The following is a 24,061-nucleotide window of genomic DNA, read 5'->3' as shown; positions in this document are numbered from 1 at the left end:
TGCATCATTCCTCATACATTAATTGCATCTGCATCGTGCATTGTGACGGTGTGATGTTGTGTTTGAGAGTGATGTGTGTCTCACTTACTGTGTCCCCTTAGTAGACAGCCTGTGCAGTTTTGTGAGAGTGCAGCATGTTTTTTGGGGTTGCTGGCGTAAATGTATTCATAAAAGGAAGATGTGTGTGTGTGTGTGCGTGCGTGTGTGTGTGCGCATAACTGCAATTTTTTTTGTTTTCTGAATGTATGTGTGTGTGCGTGCGTGTGTGTCTGTGTTATTATGAATGCACAAGAGAAAAATCTATTTAAAAAGATAACTTTATCAGAGAAAGTAAAGTCCCAAGAGAAAAAAGTGAGACTGAGAATGTTTCAAATGAAGCATGGATACTCTGTAATGTTTTTTTCTTTTTTCTTTTTTTTTTTTTCTTTTCGGGTTTTCAAACGATAGGAGGCTGTCCTCAGTGCCCCAGTTTGCTATTGTATGTGCTGTATCAGAATATTACTATTGAGTGTTGGCCAGCTTGTTTATATCCATGAAATAAAGGTGACTTTCTTTCTGTCTTTGTTTGTGATTTCCTGCTCGAGATTAAACTGTTTGCCGTTGAACAACGTCTTCAAACATTAACAGAGGAGTTATAAATACGTGGTAGACGTGTAGAAATAGAGGGTGTGACATTTTCTGCATGTATATCTTCAAAATGACAGCTTCAGTGTGAAGACAGTGAGTTCGGTTTAGCCTGGTGAAAAACACTGAATGTAATGACTGTGAATACAAAGACATTACACACAAACACATTTTATTAAAGCGAATCTCAGGTACACAAGATTCCGACTGTTCCAAAGTCAGTTTTTTTTTAAATAACTGAATTCTTTTTTTCCTAGTCCAGTGCTCACAAGCAGTGGAGTTTTTTTGACGACAAAATGGGGTAATAGCCTCAATTAAACAGACCATAATGTTATATAATGTGTTTAATGCAAAATGATCCTATTTTTAGGATTTTACCATCTTTAGAGTGCAGAGATGGGAGAGCTGGAGGGAAACAAACAATGCACTAATGAGCCATGAATAAATAAATAAACACTAGTTGTTGAACTATTCAAAAATTAGTTTTTTATGTTTGCACCCATAATTTATTTGTGTTCTTAAATGCAATTTTCAGTTACATGTTTTGCATAAAGCCTGTGACATCTAGAATTTTTAAAAGAAAAACAATCATTAAAGCCTTTTTGCTTGAGTGTTATTTTGCCAAACTTTGAAAAAAGTGGTTTATTTCAAAACATTTTAAATGAGGAATACATTTAAAATTTATAGCTTCGTTCTCCAGTCACTACTGTCAAAAACTACAATAATCAAATTTTAAATTTCACCACTCAGTGTCTGCACCTCGTGGATTTTGCAGCAGCGTCATCATAGATCACTCAGCCTAATAAAGATATTTCAGCATCTTTCTGGGCTTCATTTACATTTCGGTGACACAACATGGAAAAGTTTTTGTTCTCGAACTAAATGAGAAAACAACCACAATGATTCTGAGTTGCACGCAGCTTAACATGTTACATGATGCATTTCTGATTCAGTACACGATCAGCATTAAATGTGCGCAATGTGAAATATAATTCATGCCTCAGATGTTGAGTCACTATTGCCAGTCAGACCTGGTTTTTTCTTGGCTCTTGTTCTTGGGCGTCGTGATCCAGACTGGGTGCTGAAGTTAAACCTGTTTACCATGTCAAGTTCACCACACTAGTAGCTCAGATACTGATATTGTAGTGTTAACCGAGGGTCTGCAACCTGCAGCTCTTTATCCCCTTTTAGGTGGCTTCCTGCAGTTTCCTCAAAGTTCAGAGTAAATAAACATTTTTATCAACATTTATGCTGCTTTTATATCTTATAATGGACTTTGAGATGACAAACGTGACTCTTAAAAAAGGAGTGGCTCAGTTATTCCTTATCTCAAATATGCATTGCGTTCTGGCCTGCCAATAAAAAACATGAGGAAAAAAAAACAGGAGGAAGTCATTGTGTAAGCGCTAAATAGCCGAAATACCTAGACCAGGCAAACCAGCTGATACTACTAAATGACGAAAAACAAGTCAAGCAGTAAAATGGTTAAAGTTGTCACAATAGTTACATTTTCCATAATAAATAGCTGAAACACCTGAAATTGCTTTACTATGACAAAAAATGAGACAAATGAAGTTGTTTAAAGCTTTGCTGAGCAGAGACGTGGACTTGCACACCTTCGATACGGAATGTCCATTTTGGAAAATTAACGTCCCTTCAGGAAGCTGCTGATCAGCCGATCTCCTCGGTCAGACAGCCAGTAACCCGCCATGGCTGCCACGCCTCCCATGAATATGGACGTATAGACCATGTCTCCTTTGGCTGCGAGAGTGGCCAGAGCACAGAGGATCACCCCGAAAAACATCTGCTGCAGAACCTCCACCTCCTCATCCTGGATGTCCTCGAAAAGGCCCTTCTCCTGAGCATCTGCAGCAGGCGGGACATGAGAGGAGACAAGCAGAGCATTTTACTTTTGTATGACATTAACTTTGCTCGTGTATGCAGTTGTAAGTCAGTTTGGATGATAACTCACTCGGCAGCTGCTTCCTCACGCAGACGTCTGACTTGCGGATGAATCCGTCCGCACAGTCACATCGAAAGGAGCCTTCTGTGTTGACGCAGATCTCATCGAGACCGTGACAGGCAAGCACGCGATCGCTGCATTCATCGATGTCTGAGCAAAACAAAGGCATCCCGTCAAATTTCAGCTGCTGCACATACAACTGAAGTGTTTTATTTTTCTTCCCTGAGTTGTAATTACCCAAACATTTGGGCCCCATCAGTCTGTACCCGGTGGCACATTTCCTGCAGCGAGCTGGTCCACTACCCATGCAGCCCACGCAGGCTGCATCACAATCTGAGAACAGAGTGAACACTTGACTTTTTAAATGTAAATAACATTTTATTCGCAATTCTTAAATCTCATATTGTGCCTTTTACAGTAATTCTACATCACTGACCTCTGCACTTGAAGGATCCCTCTGTGTTCAAGCAGTAAGCGTTTGGTAAACAGTGAGCCAGTTCTGTGTCACACTCATCAATATCTGCAACAAACAAAAAAAAAAATAAATAAAAATTCATGTTTTATATGAAATACATTATGATTCTTTCCTCATTCATGGACAGATGTGTTAACAGTACCTACACAGGATTTGTTGTGGAGCGTCCACCCAGCTCTGCACTCCTCACACTGGTCGTTTTCTGGGCCAGAACACTTACTGCAGGCATCTGGACAGCTGTGCACGTGAGCCGCCAGCAGAGCCCACAGCCACGCAGCCTGCAGCAGGTTTCTGTGAAGCCTCACCTCCATCTGTTCACCAGGTAGAGCCTGTCTCTGTCTCCTCCAGTGAAATATATTCAAATGTTACTCTACAAATTTGAATGGCAATACTAGTAATAATAATAATGATAATAGCAGGTTGTACTTTAATTACAAAGTAGCTGTATTCGGTTTTTCCCCACTACTATGTGATACTTAAAAGACGGACTGGTTTTATTTTGAGTTTATTTAGATTTTTTTTTTTTTTTTTTTTTTTTAAAGGTTTAATGCACTTTATGGTTGTCACATTTTCACCCTGAAAAAATGATCTCAGAATAAACCTCACACACAGTCATATTACATGAAATGCTTTAGAAAAATACACGATATCATCAGAAAAATAACTGAGAGTGTTTATTACCTCCGCGGGAGTTCAAACTGAGTCGTCTTCAGTGATTCCAGCCGAGCGACACACCGACGCACAACTTTAAGTTTTCCTTGCATATAAGAACCGGATCATCCCGGGAGAGCGGAGAGGCCTTAATCTCCAAGCGCCGCCCCTGTGAACTGTACTGATGTATGTATCGAGCGTCACACTGTGCGCTTAACCAGACACGCGAGTGAACCAATCAGAATGAGGCTGACCGCGGACAAACGACCAATCACAACACGGGATCCTTCAAGTGGAGAAAGAACACGAGGCTTCATTTATTTATAGACGGACTGTGCTGTCCTGCGATATAATTAGCCTGTAGAATATTAAGGTAAGCATTCAACAGATCTGAATGTTGAACCTCTTAATATTTAAACATTTTTTTGGAGTATTGTGTGAACTGTTTTTGTGCTATCAGTGACATACTTCATTACAGGTAATTAACTTTGATTGTTGGACATTTGTTGAGTGAATCTTTTTTCCTTTATCTCAGAAAACATGTCCACTGTTTTATTTCATGTCACTCTCAGGGCTTATCTGAAACTTAGACTTCAAGGGACTGCACTCACGTTTGAAGTGTTTTCCAGCACAAACCCCTGTCACCTCACAGATGGATTTTAATAATTAAGTTGAGTACTAATCATTAATTAGCTGTGTATCTATTTATTTAATTCACCATCCACTCAACATGCTGATTTAATTTAAATGATCAGTTCACATGGTGATGCCCCCCTTCTGGAGCTATCAATGAAAAATTGTTATTTTAGAGGTTAAAATTTTAACTACTGGAATATTGCATGGACTATGTGTGAAAGTATCGGCACTCAGAGGAGTAAATCAAAAGCAACAGAGATTAATTTAATTCTTTTTACACAATTTACATTAGGAAAATGTTTTATTTTGGACTCTACATGAATTCTGTTGCTTTCAATTACAGAGGTAGTGTTTCAGTTTCACGGCTTGCTTTATAATATTTAAATGCACAGAACAGCAGCATGACTCATTATGATATTTAAGGGTAATTTTTTAAAGGGTTTGGCTCGTGGTTATTCCCAACTCCAAGATATTTGCATGACGATGCCCTCTGCTGGTTTAGTCCCTTTGTAGTTTTTGCCCTCGGTCCATCTGTGGTGCCCCTCGTTGGGATCGTCTGTCTCCTTTTATCTGATCCCCTTTCTGCCTCCACAACAGTCAGCTCTGTTAGAAGGGATTGGGTCTGAGAGGGGAGCTGGAACAGAGGCAGCCCCTGAAGAGGTTCTGGTAGACGTCTGTCTCTGCTGTGAGACTGTGCAGGATGTGAGTCGAATTTCACGAGAAGGAAGCGTTCCCCGGCTCTGCCCAGCTGCTTGTCCGCTTGAATGATGAACAGGGAGGCCGTGAACGTGTCGGCGTAGGGAGACCACAGCAGCGGGAGCTCCTTGTCTTTCCCGTTCATCTTAACGTCATTAGTCCAGTGAGTCCACTCCGCTGTTCTCTCCACAGCTTTTTGGGTTAAAACGAGCAGAATCCGGCCGCCCTGGCTGTCAAGCTTCAGCAGCTGCGAGTGCAGCCATGGCAGAGGTCCCAGAGTGCACTGCTCCTTCCTGCTCCACTGATCAACGGACACGCTGAAGCCCTGACTGCTGAGGAGGGATCCCAGCTGACACACTGAGTCTGAAACGTCGTCATCCACGTCCGGAGGGCTCAGCAGCACAACGTGACCATTCCTAACAACTTTAAATCAAGAAAAACACACAATAAGGTCAGAACTGTGCATTGTTATTATTATTATTTTTATTATTTTTATTATTATTATTATTATTATTATTATTATTATTATTACTTTTTAACAGTATAAATTAACTCACTCTTCACAAATCCACCATGGCGCCAGCTCCACACCCACTCTGCAAAATCAAGAAAATGTCCACTCAGTGTCCACCCAAAATGTGTTATTCTGTGTCGGACACACTTTAAAATCACCAGAGGCGGATTTTCTTATGCAGTCACACCATCAAAAACATAGCTATTCCCAAGAAATGCAAAAAAAAAAAAAAAATTAATAATAATAAAGTACTTACTCTTGACAAAGTTGTGGAAGAAATAAAACATTATCACAGTCAAGCAAAGCAGCAGCATGAGTCCAATACCGAGGAGACTCCAGTGACTCCTGCCGACTGCAGATCAACACAGACAACACAGAAAGTTCAAGTTAGAAGTGTTGCAATGTATTTCAGGAAGACGTCACAATCGGGGTGTCTGTGTTTATGTGAACTGGGCCAGACTTACTTTTATGAGTGCAGTAAGGTCCAAGCACAGCATCCTTTATTTTTAGCTGTACAAAGAAATACACTTTTCAACTAAACTGGTTTGTCATGTATGTATAAGGTGTAAAAGATAATAGAGGATAACTTTACCATCACACAAGACGAGAGCTTTGGGTCTGTGTTTTCAAATGTCCCTGATTTCACCTAAAAAAAAGAAATGCTAATTGTGAGTCATATTTAACATATTGTAAAGACTCCTGAAAATGTAATATACTCTATCCTTTTTATAATCTTTTTATAAGACATATCTCAGAACAACAGGGCGAAAGGATATAAAAACTGTGCAGTTTGCAATTTGTTAAAATTATGCAGTCAAATACTCAGAGATGTCACTCAATGTCCAGCAACAGATGGCGAATTAAGAGGTCAAAATCCAGAGCATTCTTACCCAGTGTCCTTTGGTGTTTTGTTTCCATGCACCCTCCACCAGCAGTCGTCTGAAGGCGTTTGCCTTGGAGCAGCTTCTCGCTGCTCCACAGGGCCACACTTCACCCTCCAGCCTGCAAGGAGCAGACACGTTCCACGACAGCATGGTGCCGTTGTTGTTCATTTTACTTTGGCGGACAGTCACCGACACATTGTCCAGTATATTCTTTTGTAGGATGTCAGAGATATCTAAAACACACAAATAAATCACAGTGTTTTAGCATCAAAAACATTTATCTCCCTTTTATCTTTTATTTTGTAGCATAAAAAAAAAAAAAAAACTAGAGGATGTGAATGGAGCTAACCCTGGAGGCAACAAAATGAAAACAAACTGAGGCCTTCTTGGCAGGCAGCTCTCAGCATAGTATGATATTAGATAACATTAGGGAACCTCTTGTCATTAGTTGCAAATGATGTGAATAATATTGACAAACGTTTACATACATTTAACCCCATGAAGCCAGAGTTCACTCGAATTCTGTCTTTTTCTCTTTTGTATATTTTGAAAACTAATTGATTAGATGTTGACTGTCCATCATCCCAGTAGAGGCCTTCATCGTCACATCTGTATCTGTGTTTTTCAAGAAGCAGTTTTGGGGTGTTGCGATGTTCATGACACTCAGTCAGAAAGGTGTAGAAAGGGGATGGAAGAAAATAGATGTCAATTTTTGAAATAGATTTTCACCTGTTTGGTTGAACGGACAGAGTTTTAAACGTCTCCCCCAATCATCGTCACTGTCCCAGAGCTACAAGACATAAAAACACAAACATAATTAGCGGATAACTCACAAACAGTTTTAAAAAGAGAAAAAAAGATGGAAGTATGCAAGAAGATGTGTGGGCGAGAACAGCACCTGCAGACACATACACGGGGTCACAGAATACAGCGGGATGGTCTCGTTGGTCCAACTCTGTAAAGTAAGATCATGACTTTAATGACATTGAGAGATACTCAGCAGAAACAGACAGACTGTATTGACTCTAGGATTGTGGCTGCATTTTCTTTCTTTCACCTATTTTCTATTTTTATTCTGTTACATTTCAGAACAAATTTTTTTCCAGTGCTTTCCTTCTAACAGCTTGCCAAACAATTTCAGGCCCTGCAAAAAGGCCAAGGTCAGAATGTGGGCCAGGACCTCTCTGTGTGGAGTTTGCATGTTCTTCAGTGTCTCTGTGCTGGACTGTCCATACTGCTCCCTGCTTCCGCCCGTAGGCAGCTGCCATTGGCTTTGATCTAACCTGTCCTGCCTCTGCTGCCCGTGACCCTGGTTTGGATACTGTGGGAATACGAGCTCCATGGATTGATATATATTTGCAAGATCAGATTTTGGGGATTATTTTTAAAATCTAACAAAAAAAAAAACAAAAAAAACACACAATCAACTGTGACATAACACTGACCTGACAGTTCCCATTCTCCTCGTACTGCACACACATCGAAGGGAGAGTATCGTTTCTGTTCTCAAAGTGCAGCTCCACCCGATTCATCTCTTGGTTTATTACACTGCTGACTGTTGGCACTAAGAAGAAGACAATAAAATACAATAATGTTTGTTTGAACGCTTGACATTAGACATGTTGCAACGTATGGATATGAGCATACATGTCCTTTTTTTTTTTTCTTTACCTTGGCATTGTGGAACACGCTGCGACAGGTCCATGGAGCAGACTGAGAACAAACAAACAGGTCATGTGTCACTGATACTGTGCAGTAAGAAACATATTTGCATGTTTTTACTGGAAATATATCAAATGTTATCACCTTCATCTAGAGATGGAGCTTCAACCTTTTGAGACCGACTTGCTTGTTGAGCAGGACAGACATGCACTATACTGCTGAATGGGAAGCCGTCTGCTTCAGTAATAACCACGGTTATCTAGAAGCGGCAGACATATTCATAAAAGCAGGCGCCTGGAAGTGAGTGGTGTATCAGTGACAGCAGAGTGTGTGTAGTCTTTAGTACCTTGACCTGGTTTTGGTGAGAAAGAGCTGCATGATCAACTGTAAACTCCACCTTCTTGCATATGGACACGGTAGCGGGTGTATAGTAACACACTGTCACACACTCTGTAGGAAGAGGGAGGACAAGAAGAGTGCAGCTGAGAATGGATTGACTGATGAGTAACATGAATGCACGTGAATTTGGAGGCCTGCTAAACCTCAGTTTCAACTGAAGCAGTTTTATTAGTTTAAATCAGGAAATACTTGATTATTTTTAAGAATTATTTCTCTGGTCTAAATATGAAACAATCTTATATATGTGCAAGTTTTCCATTGACATCTAATACATGGTTTTATCGATGGTGATGAAGATCTTTCTCCCAGAACGACCAAGAGATTTAGTCCCTCCAGTGGGATGCTCCGTACACCTCTAACAGCGACATCCGGATGGCTGAACCACTTCAACTGTCTCCTTTAAATGTAGAGCTGTAGCAGCTCTACATTGATTTTCTCTCAGATTTTCAGGCTCCTCACACGATCACAGAGTGAAACCTACGACCCTGTAGAGAAAACTATTCTAGTTTCTTGCCACAGCGGGCTGACAGTTCCCTCCTGCCACTGCTGATCTATAGGAAACTCCCATTTTTTCACCATTTTTTTTTTTTTTTTTTTTTTTAAATACAACAAGCTTACTCACCCTTCCCTGGAATAGCTCACATACTTTTACTGTCAGTACTTGGTTGGCTTCCAAAACAGCCTCTGCTTGTAACTACAGCTTAATGTTTACCTTTGGTGCATGAAAAAGTAAACTGAAGGTGAAGTTATTGTAGTGAGAGTTTATCTTAAGGCAGTTTAGACTGCTGGGCCCTTCACTATTTAGGAGAAGGGATTTAAAGGCTGATCAGTGGATTCAGAATACCTTTTGTTTCAGAACTAGTACATCAGATGGCAAGTGGCTCTCACCCTCAGTGTCCCCGTCCGGCTGAATGATGAGCTGGATGTCTACAACCAGACACAGTGAACACAGTCCTCCATCCAAACAGCAGAGCTTGAAATGTGGCTCCAAGCTGTGAACATCCACTGAGCTCATTGGGAGAAGAGACGTCTCATCTTTCATGGTGCACTCAGAGAGACCCTGAATAGACCCAGAATTGAAGAGAGAAGACAAGTCATCACTTTGCTGACTGAGCCTGGCCAGTAAATATTTGCTGTTCTGAGGATTGTATGCACATGAAACAATCTCATGTTGTGACAATCTTGTCTCCGAGCGATAGCGAGGGTCGGTCCTTTATTCTGTGTTTGAGAATGAAATGCCTTATCAGTCAAAAGGGAAATTGTAAAGTGTCAGGCAGGCTTCAGTTGTGAAAAGGAAATTAAAAAGGTGGAATCTGTCTGTGAGGAATACAGCTAATTTACTTTATCTTTCTGCAGTACAGGAACTAACTACTTCAGTGCAGCCCGTCTATGTACCACAAATTACCTGAGGGCAAACAACTTTGAGGCTGTCATATCCAAAAATCTCCAGTCCAGCAGCTGATATGAAGAGAGTCAGTAAAACGCAGCAGATGGATCTTCCAGGAGAACACATCCTGCTTCAGGACGCTGTGGGAGTGACTCTGTTAGGCAGGTCCACCATCTTCGTCCTCCTTGTCATCATTCAGGGTGGAGAAACTGTGCGCTGGCATAGAAGTCACTGTCCGCAAACAAGTTGTCCTGCCACAGCTGTGTGTGCGTTTGGCTTGAATTTCACTTTTGTTTGTTATCTGACAGAGAGAAACACACACAGCTTATTTTTTTGGAACTTATTTAACAAACTATCAAATTTAACAAATGTAGAAACACTCTTCAAGTGGTAGAAAAGTCATAATTGGGATCGGGACTGCACATGTGCGCACACAAACACAGACACACACACACACACACACACACACACACACACACACACACACACACACACACACACACACATGGGGTGTTCTGATATGATTAACAAGTAACTAACTTACTCAAATACCCAAAATGGTGTTAAAATAGTGATTGTAGAAAGATTTCAGGTACTTACTGTGTTAATGTTCAGGCTTGTTCCACCCGGCTTCCACGTCTGAGCTGTTTTAGTTGTTGCCAGGTATCTGAGTCAAGGTTGCACCACACTCGAAAATGATCTGATTCAGAACGTCCCTCCCTCTTTCTCACCTTCCCCTTCCTTCCTAGCTCTCTCTCCCTCTCTCTCTCTCTCTCTCTCTCTCTCTCTCTCTCTCTCTCTCTCTCTCTCTCTCTCTCTCTCTCTCTCTCTCTCTCTAATTGTCATTAAAGTGTAACCAACCTCAGAAACTGGACAAAGTTCAACATTTTAAACAGTTTCACTCTGAAAACTGCCTATATATTTTATTGTTTTTTGTTTTGTTTTTTTTTATAACACAGACTAGCTGGTCCTGGCAACAATTGGTGATTTTCTCTCGCTGTCGGGACTGAAACTTCATGCAGGTCAAAACGAAAGCAAATGTGTTGGCTGCGTGCATGAAGGTACACATACCTTTGGCCCACGCTTATAATCTTGAGTCATTGAGCAAGAGTTACCCGAGAAGCAGCACGAGGCCTCACGCAGCCGCTCGACTGGTTTGGCCACTAAAGGAGGACTGAACGTATGCGATGCCTGCTCCCTTCTTTATTTCACACCCAGAAATTTCACTCCTCTAATCGAATGAATCGAATGCAGCTTTCAGGCAATTCTTACTGCAGAGGTCACATCGTAGTCAATAGCTGTGGCCAAAAGAGCAATTATGCAGGTGTGTTGCAGTACAAGTAGTAACCATATCGCTGTTGGGAACAAATGATAAAAACATTATTGCAAAATGTATCATCAATCTTCTGGTCTTTGATCCTGAGTTGTTTTTTTTTTTTTTAATAGGAGCACGTTGTACTCCTCATAAACCGCTGGACAGAGCAAAACAACTATGAACAGTGGAAAAGATACACATAAAACTAAATCTGTGTCTCTTCTGAGGAATCACTTCTAAAGAAAACATCTAAGCTGAGTGCAAACACTGACTTATTCTCTTGACATGCAGCCACACACCCAAATGCAATTACTTTCAAAAGCAGAGCAGAAAAACACACCTTAAGTCCCCTTTAGTCTCTTTTCACTCACCTGAAAATGCTTTCACGTTTAAGCCTCGTGGCCTACATTTGGCCAAAGGAATTCTCTACCATCTTTTAACGAACCATGAGTATCATAGTATCATGAATATCTTTCCTGCAGCAACCTGTAGATGTTTCAGTCTAACGGCCACTGATTTCCTGAAAAATCATCCTTTTATTTATAAAATTTTTTAAACTAAACAACCTCACTCAGGATATTCCACGTTATCTTTTGTTGCCATATTTGGGTTGGATCTTGGCCAGAAAATGAATTGGAAGAAGTACAAATCAAACTTGCTATTCAAACAGAGTGATAAGTTACCGCCATGGCGAGAAAAGGGCATATTGTTGAGGGTTTACTGCTGCAGACGGTCTGACTCAAAGGGGATCATCGCTGGAATCAGCTCAGTTTGTCCCACATTACTGTTTTGCATGTCTGTATAGGAACAACGTTGAACCAAAGGTTACGGCAAGAAAGCCTGTACCCAGGAGTTTGAATTCACTGCTGCATTCACCAATCAGTGAGCAAGGCACTTAACCCACAATTACTCTGCCAGGAAGTACCACAGACACACACTTTAATTAAAATCCATAAATAAATACAATATTGCTTAATTTTGCCCTCATAGATTTCTGTTTTATGTATCTCCTTATTAACAAACCAACAACCTAACTGTAAAATAAGTAACGACTTTTTAGGAAAGATTCAACATCAAATGTATTTTAAGAACATTTGAAAAGCAAATTTCAAATATTTTACAGTTGTATGTTATGGTTGTTGTACAGAACTGACATTAAGATGCAACAAAGCTGTTATTCTGATATACTGTTTACTGTCTGGAATGGGTCCCTAAAAATATACAAAACACCTTTTCTTTGTTAGCTGAGCTGTTTCCAGTGCTCTGCGAGTATTTATACTGACAGCATCACTTGTGACCCCTGGGTGACCCAGGAACAACCATAAGTTCTGGTGTCCAACCCCAGGTCCGGTTCCTTTTTTCTTCTTGCGTTCAGTTTTGAAGTGGTGAAAGTTCAGTATGAAGAAAAGCATTTCAAGTTACTTTTGCGACAAAATTCACCCGCGACCCTGAAAAGGACAAGCGGCAGAAAATGGACCAAAACCTGCCAGTTTTTAAAATAACCCAATTAGCATACACAAGGAACGTTTTTTGTTACAGTGTGCTTTATTGATAAAGGTGAAGATGATCAATATAGTTCTGCATGTACACAATATCTGTTTTCTTGTGTCATTTTTGTTGAAACTGATCGAAAGCATCTTAAATTTCAGAATGAAAAAGATTGCTCACTGACTGGAATCCAAAACTGATGCAGACCAGGTCTCCAGTTAAAACTGGGATGAGTATCTTCCACTCCGTCTTCATTTTGCCTTCCTTCGGTTTATGAAGCACGTTGGTCTTCTCCCAGCTTTGGATGTTGAGAAGCCACTCTGGATGTGTGATTTGTCACAAAGCTGTACTTCAGTGCACTTCTTTCTAGGTCGCATGATTTGAACAAAAAAACAAACATATATTTCTAACTATTTATTGGCAAACAATGTTTGGTACTTAGGTTGATGTGTTGGGTGAAGAAAAAAAAAACTCCCACAAGTTAAGTCTGTTATCATCCTTTAATCTTTTACAAATTTGTGAATACTCATTTTTATGCTTACTTTATTTGAAATTAAACAATTGGAGCTCTGGGAAAGGTTTATATTTTAAGTTTGAAGTGACATTTCTCCGATTCAGAGTTGAGCAACGAAGAAATCATTGAGAGGTCTCTGCAAGGCAGAGTCAGCAGGCGACAGCCAGCATATCAACGTCTCAGGAGGGGTGACGCTGTAGTGAACACCAACAGCACTACAACAGAAAAAAAAAAGAACATTGATATTTGAACAGGAACACGAGCACACTAAAACTCTCTGATGAACAAGTATTGATATGAACTGACAGTACCGTGTAACAGGGAACTTCTGGTCTTTGATCTTCTTTGTTATGATAGGAAAATCATATGTATCCTGATATTCAGCTGGTTTTAGAGCTGGACACAGAGAAAGGCAGTAAAGCTCAGTGAAAAAGGGACACAAATACAAATCACAGTATCTGTCTCCTCCTTACGAAAGCGCCTCAGCCGGGTGCAAAACATATTCAGTATATATAAGCTACAAGATGTACAATCACACATGCAAATACAATGACTTTTAAAACAGAGCCGACAAAGACAGAAAAAACACTTTCCATCTCTTTTCACTCACCTAAAAGTCCCTCAATGTTGGTGGTCGATGGTTTCTGTCTCATGACGGGCCAGAGGAACTCTCTACCAGCCTTTTCATGGACAATGATGACTATTCGTGCGTCTCCAGCTGCAATGTCTATTTCCTTAGACCTTGTGATCACCGTCAAACTGAAAAAGCATTTGTTTTGTTGTTTAACAAAGCAAACACCCTTAGCTTTTAAGATCACAGTCATGTAAAATTGTACACTTTTATTTTAATGAGGACAGCTCAGAAACACAACATGCACATGACTAACAATGAATTGTCACCTTCAGGCACTTCACAACAAAGATTTAGGGAGTGGATATGGGTATGGGGCCCTATAAGGGTCAAATTATTCCTGACAGACTCGCTCTGATAAGACAGTCCAACACTCAGTTTTACACACTGCTGATGGTCGAAATGAAAAGTCACCTGTCATTTGTGAACACATCGTCTCCAGTGAGTCGTGTTGTATTCTCTCCCACTCGTATCGTGACTCCTTTGACGTCAACCTCAACATATTTATCAGCTTCAAAGTGGATGACAATCTTCTGGAAGACTCCAGTTGTTTCTGAATCGAGCTCCCCATTTACAAACAACTCTAAAGCAAGAGAGACAGAATCAGAGCTCGTCTTCCATCAGATTAATAAAAGATCCGAGAGGATGGAGGCATAAAGGAGATCGTCACTGACCTCTACTGGGATGGTGAAGCAGTTTAATGAAGGGATCTCCAGGGACGTCAAAGCACAGAGGAGCAGCTGGATTTTCAGTTGTAATCAAAAATCTGTGCAGACGAGGAGCTAAACATGCAGAGACGGGCAGAGTTACATGGAATATAAGAACTACAATTTCCCGATAGCTATTCATTCAAATCTCCTCTTTAACAGAGTGATCAGCACTAAAGTTTGACTTAAAGACATCAAAAAGCAGTAATATGAGGGCGTGGTCGCATTTTTAGACGAACAACAATGTGGACCCCAATAGCTTTATTGATAAGATTTATAATGTTTTACCAGCAGTTGCAGGCTTCATAGTTGCAGGCAGCATAGATGGGCGTGTAATCATTGTGGGTAGGAAGGGTTGATGGAAGACTCGATAATCGTCTAGGAGAAGGTGAGACATAAGAACATGTTGAAAAATCACGAAGGCATTTGTAAGAAAAATAAAATAATCGTAAGTAATTAATTAACACTTTTTTTCATTTTTGTAGTTTTAAATTCTGTAGGAAAACAGAGTTTACGTGTCAGTGGCATTTTTATGTGATTTTCCGTGTAAAAATTACACAAATTATTTTCAACATGTTATGATTAGTGTAAGTATATCTTCGACATGTTGAATGCAGATTTGAATAATTGCAAGAAGATAAGAAGTGTTTGGATAACTGGATTAGTTAGCTTTACTGTGTATTATTGTATGATTCGATGAAAATAACCCTGAAAATTAACAACTGGAATTTTAGGAATAAATTCTTTTTCAGTCAAAATTAAGCAGTAAACTTAAGAAAACCCTGGATAACACACTTTTAGTGACTGTCTTTGTTTCTCATCTAAAAGATGTGATGTTTATTAAACATGCAATCATGAAAAAATATTTTTATATTATTTAAATACAGAATAAGAAAATCACTGTTGCAACTTTCAAATTGAGCTTTTTTTCTCATGAAGTGACAAAATGTTTTGCTTTCAATGTCTATAAAGTCTATTGAGAATCAAAGCTTGGGTTTATGAGAACATTCTCATGTCTTCTTTAGGTTTAAAGTTTCACGTTTTAGATATGTGCAGCATAGATTTATCACCTTTCTTTTTCATTTCATTCTAAGTTTCACACCAACTTTAATCAAAGACAGATAAACAAAACTGCTACAATCAAAAATATTTTCAAGGGTGCCTCACTCATTTGCTGGCATTAACAGGTTTAAAAGAGTGTCAGAAGAAACTTTCTGTGATGACCCTTTGGTGTAACATTGTCGACAGAACTTTACATTGATACATGACAGTAAATACATACGTACCATAATCGTCTTCCACAAAATCCAACCGTGCCGAGGAAGAAACTGACAAGAGACCACCATCACATATTGTCAGTAATGATCTTGAGAGAGTTTCAAACTAAAGCTGGCTCACCAAGGCGTATCTTATTAAATACAACACAACATGCTACATGTTTTTGCTAAAGCACATTTTAGCATTTGTAGGACATCTACATCCAACGATGAAAATGATTTTGTTCCTTTGCTGTGTGAAGTAGCTTTTCTCGACATCATATTGGAATTAAAAATAAATAAACAAGCAATATGCAATTGCATATTCTGTGATTATTAATAAATAATAATGGTTAGTTTTGTTGATTTTATTATGGATGCAGAGGAATTAGTGTCAACCCTTGTTGTCTCACTCACTTGCTGCCATTAACAGGTGAAGGAGTGTCTAAAAGACCTTCTCTATGATGACCATTGATGATAGTGTGGTGTCAGCAGGAGGGGGGATTCCTCACATTTGAGGGGGTGGGGTTTGATGATGTGGGGAGGTGTGGTGCACTGATGGTGGGGGTGAAAAAGGCAGTAGTGATCTGTCAGGTCGGGGTTTCTGGAATGACAGCTGTCCCTCGTGTGTGTGGATAATAAACGACACTTGATCTGACTCCCTCAACCGTCTCCTCTTTCCGCGACCTCCACAATAGAACACTCTAGTAAAGCTCTCAAATATAGTACATTATATGCTGTACAAACATACTTACCAGCAGGTACCTGAATCTGCATTGTACGCGCTCCTGAGGGAAAAAATGACAACAGAACGCTATCACATATTGTTAGTAAGTGCATTCAGATAGCTTCCAACTGAAATTTGCTCTCTAAGATGTATATAATTAAGAAAACACAATCTGTTGCTCAAGGAAAACTTCAGTAAGACACTTTTTATCCTTTGTAGGGCATTCACATCCAACAGTGACAATTCCTTTGTTGTGCAAAGCAGTATTTCTGTACATTATCATCACTTACAGAAAAATAACAAAAAAAAAAAATAAATAAAATAAATGAATAAAGGAGCAACATCTATCTTAATGTTTATTGGATGATTGGAATTATTAACATATTCTGTGATAATGAAGGAATAAAAAAAGCATTATTAGTTCTGGTGATGGTGAATATGTATGCAGAGGAATTAGTGTCGTACCTTGTGGGATTCCTCCGCGTGCTTAAGAGAAAAAAAAAATCTTAAATTGATGCAGCACTTGTTTTTTGGTTTTCTTTAGTAATCTGTTGTTGCATGATGTTTTTGACAGCATATGTATTTTAAAAGCAAACCAAGCTCACGATGAAGAACACAGGTGTTAATTAGTTCATTCATTAACAAGTTATTATTGACTAGTACTGTAATATTCTTCCAATGTACAAACATGTGAACAGGTCACTGCAAAGCCAAACTGTGAATATGCCTGAGTTGGAATACAACTCATTGCTGCTGAGAGAAAACATCAACAAAACCAAGACGTCTATACATCATTTCCCAAAATTCAGAATTTTGACTGATCCTTTTATGGTCACTTACATTTCACACTGATTAGAAAAACAATTGCTCATTATAATTATGTAATAATTACCAACATCAGCAGTACCTGTAGGACGAGCACCTAGACGAGTATAAAGAGTACTTCCACGAGGACCAGGAGCCCCTGGAAGAGGAGCAGCAGCAGCTGGAGGAGGAGGAAGAGCTCCTTGAAGAGGATTTCCCCAGATCCGAGACTCTTGTTTCCCCTCCTTTGGTTTATCCAGTACATCGGCCGTCTCTCCGGGGGGCTTGGTGACCACCATGGATGTGTGCGGGGTCACAAAGCTGTACTTCAGAGACAGCTCCAAGATATTTTTCTTCACTTCCTCTTTCTCGGGTCCAGACATGAGCAGCCTGCATCATAAACAGCTGGTAAACGGTTGTTTCTAGTGACCCTCGTGAGTCAAAGTATTTGAAGGAACAAATGTGTTCAGGTGTACCGTATTTATTGTATTTTTAGGAACGTGGCTTTCTGCATGATGTTGTGGTAACTCGTTTGAATTATGGGTCATGATCAGGACAAAGAGAGCTCAGCAGCTATTAGTGATGGGACGAGATCTCGCGATATTGAATGCCGTGAGATTGAGCATGATTGTATGAAGGCCAAAACTCTTTATTAACTGGAATATTGACGGAATAATACATTACATGGCGCACAGTCATATAAACACGTGCAAAACCCTGAATATGCTCATATTCATATTTAAAAACCCGGTCGAAAAGGACATGAAATACTGTTCTGCGCATGCTCTATCCGCAAGGAATCTTGGTCTTTTGAGTACAAAAACTACTTGTGATACAGTTTAATTGATACGACGTAAAGAAAATGTACAGAAACGATCGTTCAGTTCTTTTATTGAAAAAACGGTGCATCGCATCAATGAACATTTTACCACATCTTGTTGGCTCACACTGTGTTTCTAACAACATGCAGAGAGAGTCTGCAGCGGCTGCAGCGCTCTTCTTCCTCTGTGGTGTCTGTGTAAAATAAGGTTGAACATGCAAACAGCACACCTAGTGGCATGAAGTGCAAATGCAGTCATGGCGTCGTTTGTGCACCGCGGTTGGAATGGGAATTGGCGAAATAGGCGGCCGCCTTGGGCGCAGTGTACAGCGGAGGGCGCCGTGGCCGTACAAGGGGTGCCCCCACCCGACACTCCGTGCTCCGACGCTGCATGTGAGTACCGCGCCGCTCCCCACACCTCAGCAACAACGCCCCCATCCCCCCACCCCCTCCCCCGGTCTCGTCTCGTCTCGATCTCGTGGACTCAATCTCGCACGACATCTCGTCTCCTGGAATTTGTGTCTCGTCCCACCCCTAGCAGCTATGGAAGACCGCCGACCGACCCTTAAATCAATATTTCTGATCATACTGTGATAGATGTGCTGACTGAGGTCAGTAATTAGTTATTCAAAGGTTTCAGCTCATTGTTATACGATTGTTCATGTTGAATACCAAAGACAGAGACTTCACACTTACTCTTTCTGCAGAAGCTGTTTGACAGTGAGGTAGGCCCAGACTCTCTGAGTTTGGTTCTCAGACACTGTTTCACTTGTCTCCACTGGGCTGTTTGTTTCAGAAAAGGTCTTTCTTTCAGTTCTCTGTCATAAAGACACAGTATTCAAATACTAGGAGAGGTTTCAGACATATACAGCTGCATTGTGGATCCATCCTCACCGTAATGGCCACAGCTTGAGGAATGAAGGAATCAATGTTGTTGTCATCGATCTGACCAGCCACCACGATCTCAGAGCCATTATAATACTGGCTGAAGACAGTCTGGGTTAGATTGCTTCCACCTTTGTAGGACATGGTTACATCGGTCAGAAGAGGAGTGGCCACTTCTTCATAGAAACCCTGTAGATATTAAAGTATGGAAGTTACAACATGGTTTTGCTGCAAAGTGCATTGATAGTGAGGAGGAACTTACCTTCAGCTGAATGGCAGCATCAGACTCCTCATAAATCCGGCGCGCTACGCCATTGTTCTGAAGTGCCATTTTCTCCAGGAACTCAAAATTCACATCAAAACCGAAGCCAAGACAATAGAGTGGGAACTTTCCTGCAATGGCTTGTCTTACGTTTGAATGTATTCTTTCAATATTTGTCTCTCCTGCATGAACACAAGACATGAGACCAGCTGAGTCTCAGAACAACACTGAACTGTTCCTAATATGTACTTTTTTTGTACGGGCTTCAGTATGACCTGAGGTTGGATCTCCATCTGTGAGAAGTATGAGGAGAGATGCTGAGCCTTCTCTGGGATGTGCATTCAACATATTGGATCCTTCCAGCACTGCTCTGTTAATGTCAGTGCCTGAAAAAAATGCAACAGAAATCGACTTCAGCACCAAAGCATGAATGTTGATGTTAAAGAACAGCAGCTCCTGAAAACTCACCTCCTCTGTCTGAAATTCGTCGTGCAAATTTCTTTGCACTGTCCAAGTTTGCACTGTTTGCCTGAACAAGTTCTTGTTTCCAGTGAAAAATTTTATCATCGAAAGTAATGAGACCAAAGTAGTCGTCTTCTGCCAGGTCACCCAGAATGTGGATCAATGCTGTTCGAGTCTGGAGAAACATGTTGGCATGTTTTGATTTTTATGCAATGTTTTGTGTGAAATAGGTGTCATCATTTTGTTTCTTCAAATACTGTACCTGTTCAATTTTCCTGCCATGCATTGAGCCACTTCGATCAATGATGAAGACAACATTTTTTGGTATTCGGGAAAGATTGGATGGAGCGAAGTGATGAACAAAGTATCCTTTAGATACCTTAAAGGAAAGAATAAAAAATATCCTACATCAAAGGAAAGAATAGAAAAATACCAGGGAATGAAAGATATGTAACATTGAGTTACTCACATGCAAGCTGTAGTTATGAACACCAAATATTTAAAAAGTGGTGGAGTCACTTCATTCCTAAATGAAGATGTAACCAGTTTCTCACAGATTTAAATATTAATGTACTTTTGTCGTTCTCCCTAAAGCTCGATTGGATAGTGCCCAGTTATCTGTATTGTTGTTCTGTTACTGTGACCCATTAATTCAGATTAATGACTCTTTCACCTATAAGCACATCTGAATTGTCACCATTTAGCTTGAAGAAAAAATTCTGTAAAATCTGTATGTGAGCAGGCTATATGTTGACTTTACTTCCAGTCAAAGATGTCACGTCCTGTGCCCCTCCGGCCATGTGGGGGCGCTCTGGGCCGGTTTTGGTTCTGTTTTCCCATTTTTTGCATGTTTTGCCTCAACTGCTTGTCTGTTCCTCATGTTCTCCTGCCTGGTCTACCCCTCATTAGTGCCCTAATGTGCCTCGCCTGTGTCTACCCTCACTTGTCTTGGTCGGTGCGTTGTGGGTTGTCTGTGTGCTCTGTGTCCCTGCCTGCACCTCGGCTCAGCTTGCCCTGTGTTCCTGTACCTGCAATAAACAAGCTCAACTATGCCTGGCTGCCTGTGCGTGGGTCCTTCCATCCTCGCACCGTGACAAAAGATCAGTAGACTCAGTCTTATTAACCTACAGAATGCTCATCCTCATATTCTGTTCAGATTTTCAACATTAAGAGTTTTTTTTTGTTTTTTTGTTTTGTTTTGTTTTTTTTTTTTTTGTGGAAAATTAAGTTTTACCATGATGTCCCCCAGTGTGGAGTTCCTGTTGACGTCATAAACAATAACCAGATCTCCATTCAAACCCTGCTCGTCACAGCTGTCACATGCTTTCTGTTGGTCCTCGGTAGGATAGAAATGCACCCAGGCCTGGAAAGAGAGGGAATTATATTTTACTGATTAATCAACTCAATCAGCAACATTTCCTAGTCACTTGCTATTTCAATCATTCACTGTAAGAGAAGAAAAGTTGTTGAAGTTGTGGATTTTGTTTAACTCTGTATGTTATAGTGCCTTTGGGAGTAATTGTTCTGCACAAATAATGGCTCCGTTATTTGTGCAACGATCTGTGGATCATTCTGTGCATTTTACACCAGTGCAAATTGGCATGCAATGGTGGCAATCTATCACTGCAGGTTTATACTTGCACTTTCTGTCCAACTTATGCATTTATAGATGGAATGTCCCCTAACCTTAATCCTAAACCCATGTTTCCACTGGATGCGACGCAAATTTTTCGCGTGATGAGATTGCATACAAAGTCAATGTAATTACATGATTGTCGCTCAATTTTCAGAGGCGGGCGGCAAGCGATGAAGCGCCGAGCGGCGAGTGTGTCCAGCGAAAATTCGCTTGCTGCTTCATCACTCAAGTTGAAATAATTGAACTTTTCAAGCGAATTCGCGCCAGGACAGCCTATCAGCGTGGAGGTCATCACGGACGTGACGGGTTCGAGTGACGTGATGCCAGTGACCGGCGAGGGTTTTTTGCAGCGATACAACTCGTGCGTCTAGCATTTCATTTGTCGCGCAAATGCAGTCGCGTTCACCGCTTCCAGTGGGAACACGGCGTAACTCTAGTAAGGATCCATTATTTGTGCAGTGCAATCTTCAGATTGCACCCATCACCTGAAAATGGCAGACATACTGATACAGAAGTCAAATATATATTACATCAATGCTGTAGATACCTGCTTGTCTGCTTGGGTTCGAGTGATGGCATTAGCCAGGGCATTAGTGCTCAGTCCTCCTTTTACATCCAGGAAACTGATTCCAGCTTTCTCCTGAATGTGCACATCAATCTGGCCAAAGAACACACAAAAATTAAATGCAGTTACCCCAGGCACGTGTTTGTAAAGGTTACTTATAGTGAAGAGAAAAGATACCTTGAAGTCTTTGACAGGCTGCATGGGTCGAGCGTGGATCTGCAGCTCGTACTTCCCGAGCGTGCGCTTCATCAGCTCCTCATATGTGAGTTCAAAAGTGACCTTGTTGTGTGCAGAAATGGTGACAGAGGTCTTGAACTCCTCCAGAGTCCTCCCCACTGAACTGCAGCACAAACAGCAAAAATGTTTGGAGCTCAAGCGCAATGATTTCACTTTATGTGAAGATTGGAAAGTTGAGAAAAATAATAATAATTAGGTCTAAATCTCAAAAAGGAATGTGAGCAATGTGTATCTTGAGCCCTTCATACGTCTTCCTTGCAAGTCAGAGAAAGTTTTGAAAGTATTGAGCAGCTTAAAGCTGCTGTTTGTTCTCCATATATTATGTTCTCCATATATTATGACGAGCACACAATGTTCCTGAACAAATACAGCTTAGAAATGGCTTTACACAGAGCAGGCAATAAAATAAATCGATCAGTTCATTCACCTGACGATTCCCGCACTTTGACCTCGGGACACAGCGGTGGTGTACTGCCTCTGCGCCTGCTCTTTCTCCTTCACGTTCCCATCATACACCTGGCCATCTATAAACCTGAGATAAACCAATGAAAGGTTTGGACACATTTTTGTAAGGATCCAAAAACGTGTTTGTTTGAATCACACACATTCTGAATTTAGTGATGAAGGCGTTCTTGGGGATCCGAACATGGAACTCTACTTCCTTGGATTCGGCCATGCGGTTTGCCACACGGCTTGTGATGACGGTGGTGGCATAGCGGCTACTGACTGTGGAGTTAATGTGGAAGCTGTAGATGTTCCAGTTGTCCTGAACAAACACAAGAGGCAGCAAACAAAAGTTATGTATCAAGTGACTGATTGAATTAATGACCTACTGACCAAAGGTGGAAAAAATGAGCGCTGCAAATCACATTTCTTCAGTGTATCTGACACTCCTCCCGTCATTTTAAATCATTCAACTTAAAAGTGACTTTCCTTCATCGGCGTACTTATTTTTTTAAAGGAGTAGTCTCATAAAGCTACTGAATGGACAAAATCATGTTCCCGCTTAGAGACATACACACATTTTCTTATGTAATACATTTTGGAGACTGCATTGTTTCCTGCAGACATACCTTTACCTCACTTGGTACATTTGCTTGGCTTATCTTAATTTGAAACAATATACCTGCAGGTGTGAATTTTGCTTTCACCAAGTCAAGTCTGTGCAGTCTGAAGTCACAACAAGAAAAGAAAATCTGAATACATGCACTCAGCTTCCCCTCGTGGACACTTTAACCTGATTTTTATGCATAAAACAGTCCTCCTTTTCAGACATCAGACATGAAGCTCTAAACTTTTGTTTATATATTTATTTTCATGGAGACTCTCATTTGTTTATACTGAATCATTAACTAAAATCAAACTCAAAAATGTTTTTAACCAACAAGTCAAAGTAGAACTATCAAAACTGTCAACAATGTTTAGCAGCCTTGACAGTAAATAGTCAGAAGGTCATTCAACCTGCTGTCTCTGATGTTTAGACAAAGTCCAGAGCTGTGACTGAGACCAACATCTTAAAATGCATGTCTATACATAATTCATGTCTGAATGCACCTCCTTGCTGACTGCGGTGTGTCTTACCTTGTTTGGTAGTGTGGCTGCCAAAGCCACCATCAGCCCAATGAGGGTGATTCTCACCACAGCTCGCTCCATCATGCCTCCAGCAGACTAGCTCCAGCAGCTGAAACTGTCTTTTAAACTCAAATGGGGACAACATGGATGTGTGCTTAGTTCTCTTAAAGGGAAACCTCTTTTTTTCTCCTTTCTCTCTCAACAGCTCTCACTTGCACAATAAAAAAAACTCCCACACACAACAGAAATTGATCAGAGATTAGGTTGCTCAATCTGTAAACATTGGTAG

At 40.6% G+C, this 24,061-nt stretch overlaps 3 protein-coding genes across 3 annotated transcripts; all 3 read right to left on the bottom strand.

Moving 5' to 3' along the window:
* Positions 1 to 837: 837 nt before the first annotated feature.
* On the bottom strand, positions 838 to 3,826 carry creld1a (CRELD disulfide isomerase 1a). The gene is made up of 6 exons (XM_030090856.1): positions 3,744 to 3,826; positions 3,205 to 3,401; positions 3,024 to 3,107; positions 2,825 to 2,920; positions 2,597 to 2,737; positions 838 to 2,490 (listed from the first exon to the last, which is right to left on the bottom strand). The coding sequence occupies exons 1-6, from the start codon at positions 3,824 to 3,826 to the stop codon at positions 2,270 to 2,272; spliced, it is 822 nt and encodes a 273-aa protein (XP_029946716.1). The 3' UTR covers positions 838 to 2,269.
* Positions 3,577 to 10,587, bottom strand: il17rc (interleukin 17 receptor C). The gene is made up of 15 exons (XM_030090855.1): positions 10,492 to 10,587; positions 9,910 to 10,192; positions 9,393 to 9,564; positions 8,452 to 8,555; positions 8,250 to 8,364; positions 8,115 to 8,156; positions 7,889 to 8,007; positions 7,342 to 7,398; positions 7,173 to 7,233; positions 6,450 to 6,676; positions 6,152 to 6,205; positions 6,024 to 6,069; positions 5,816 to 5,911; positions 5,603 to 5,641; positions 3,577 to 5,468 (listed from the first exon to the last, which is right to left on the bottom strand). Exons 2-15 carry the CDS (start codon positions 10,015 to 10,017, stop codon positions 4,768 to 4,770), a joined length of 1,941 nt encoding a protein of 646 aa, XP_029946715.1. The 5' UTR covers positions 10,018 to 10,192; positions 10,492 to 10,587; the 3' UTR covers positions 3,577 to 4,767.
* Positions 10,588 to 13,308: 2,721 nt separating this feature from the next.
* On the bottom strand, positions 13,309 to 23,853 carry LOC115388106 (inter-alpha-trypsin inhibitor heavy chain H3-like). The gene is made up of 18 exons (XM_030091046.1): positions 23,782 to 23,853; positions 22,806 to 22,966; positions 22,628 to 22,732; positions 22,141 to 22,303; positions 21,946 to 22,056; positions 20,997 to 21,125; positions 20,025 to 20,141; positions 19,769 to 19,937; positions 19,576 to 19,686; positions 19,301 to 19,482; positions 19,048 to 19,227; positions 18,850 to 18,971; positions 17,473 to 17,723; positions 14,514 to 14,621; positions 14,254 to 14,422; positions 13,819 to 13,967; positions 13,520 to 13,604; positions 13,309 to 13,423 (listed from the first exon to the last, which is right to left on the bottom strand). Exons 1-18 carry the CDS (start codon positions 23,851 to 23,853, stop codon positions 13,309 to 13,311), a joined length of 2,499 nt encoding a protein of 832 aa, XP_029946906.1.
* Positions 23,854 to 24,061: the final 208 nt, after the last annotated feature.

This window comes from Salarias fasciatus, chromosome 5 (genome assembly GCF_902148845.1).
Source record: "Salarias fasciatus chromosome 5, fSalaFa1.1, whole genome shotgun sequence".
NCBI lineage: Eukaryota > Metazoa > Chordata > Actinopteri > Blenniiformes > Blenniidae > Salarias > Salarias fasciatus.
This window is presented reverse-complemented; position numbering and strand designations above follow the sequence as displayed.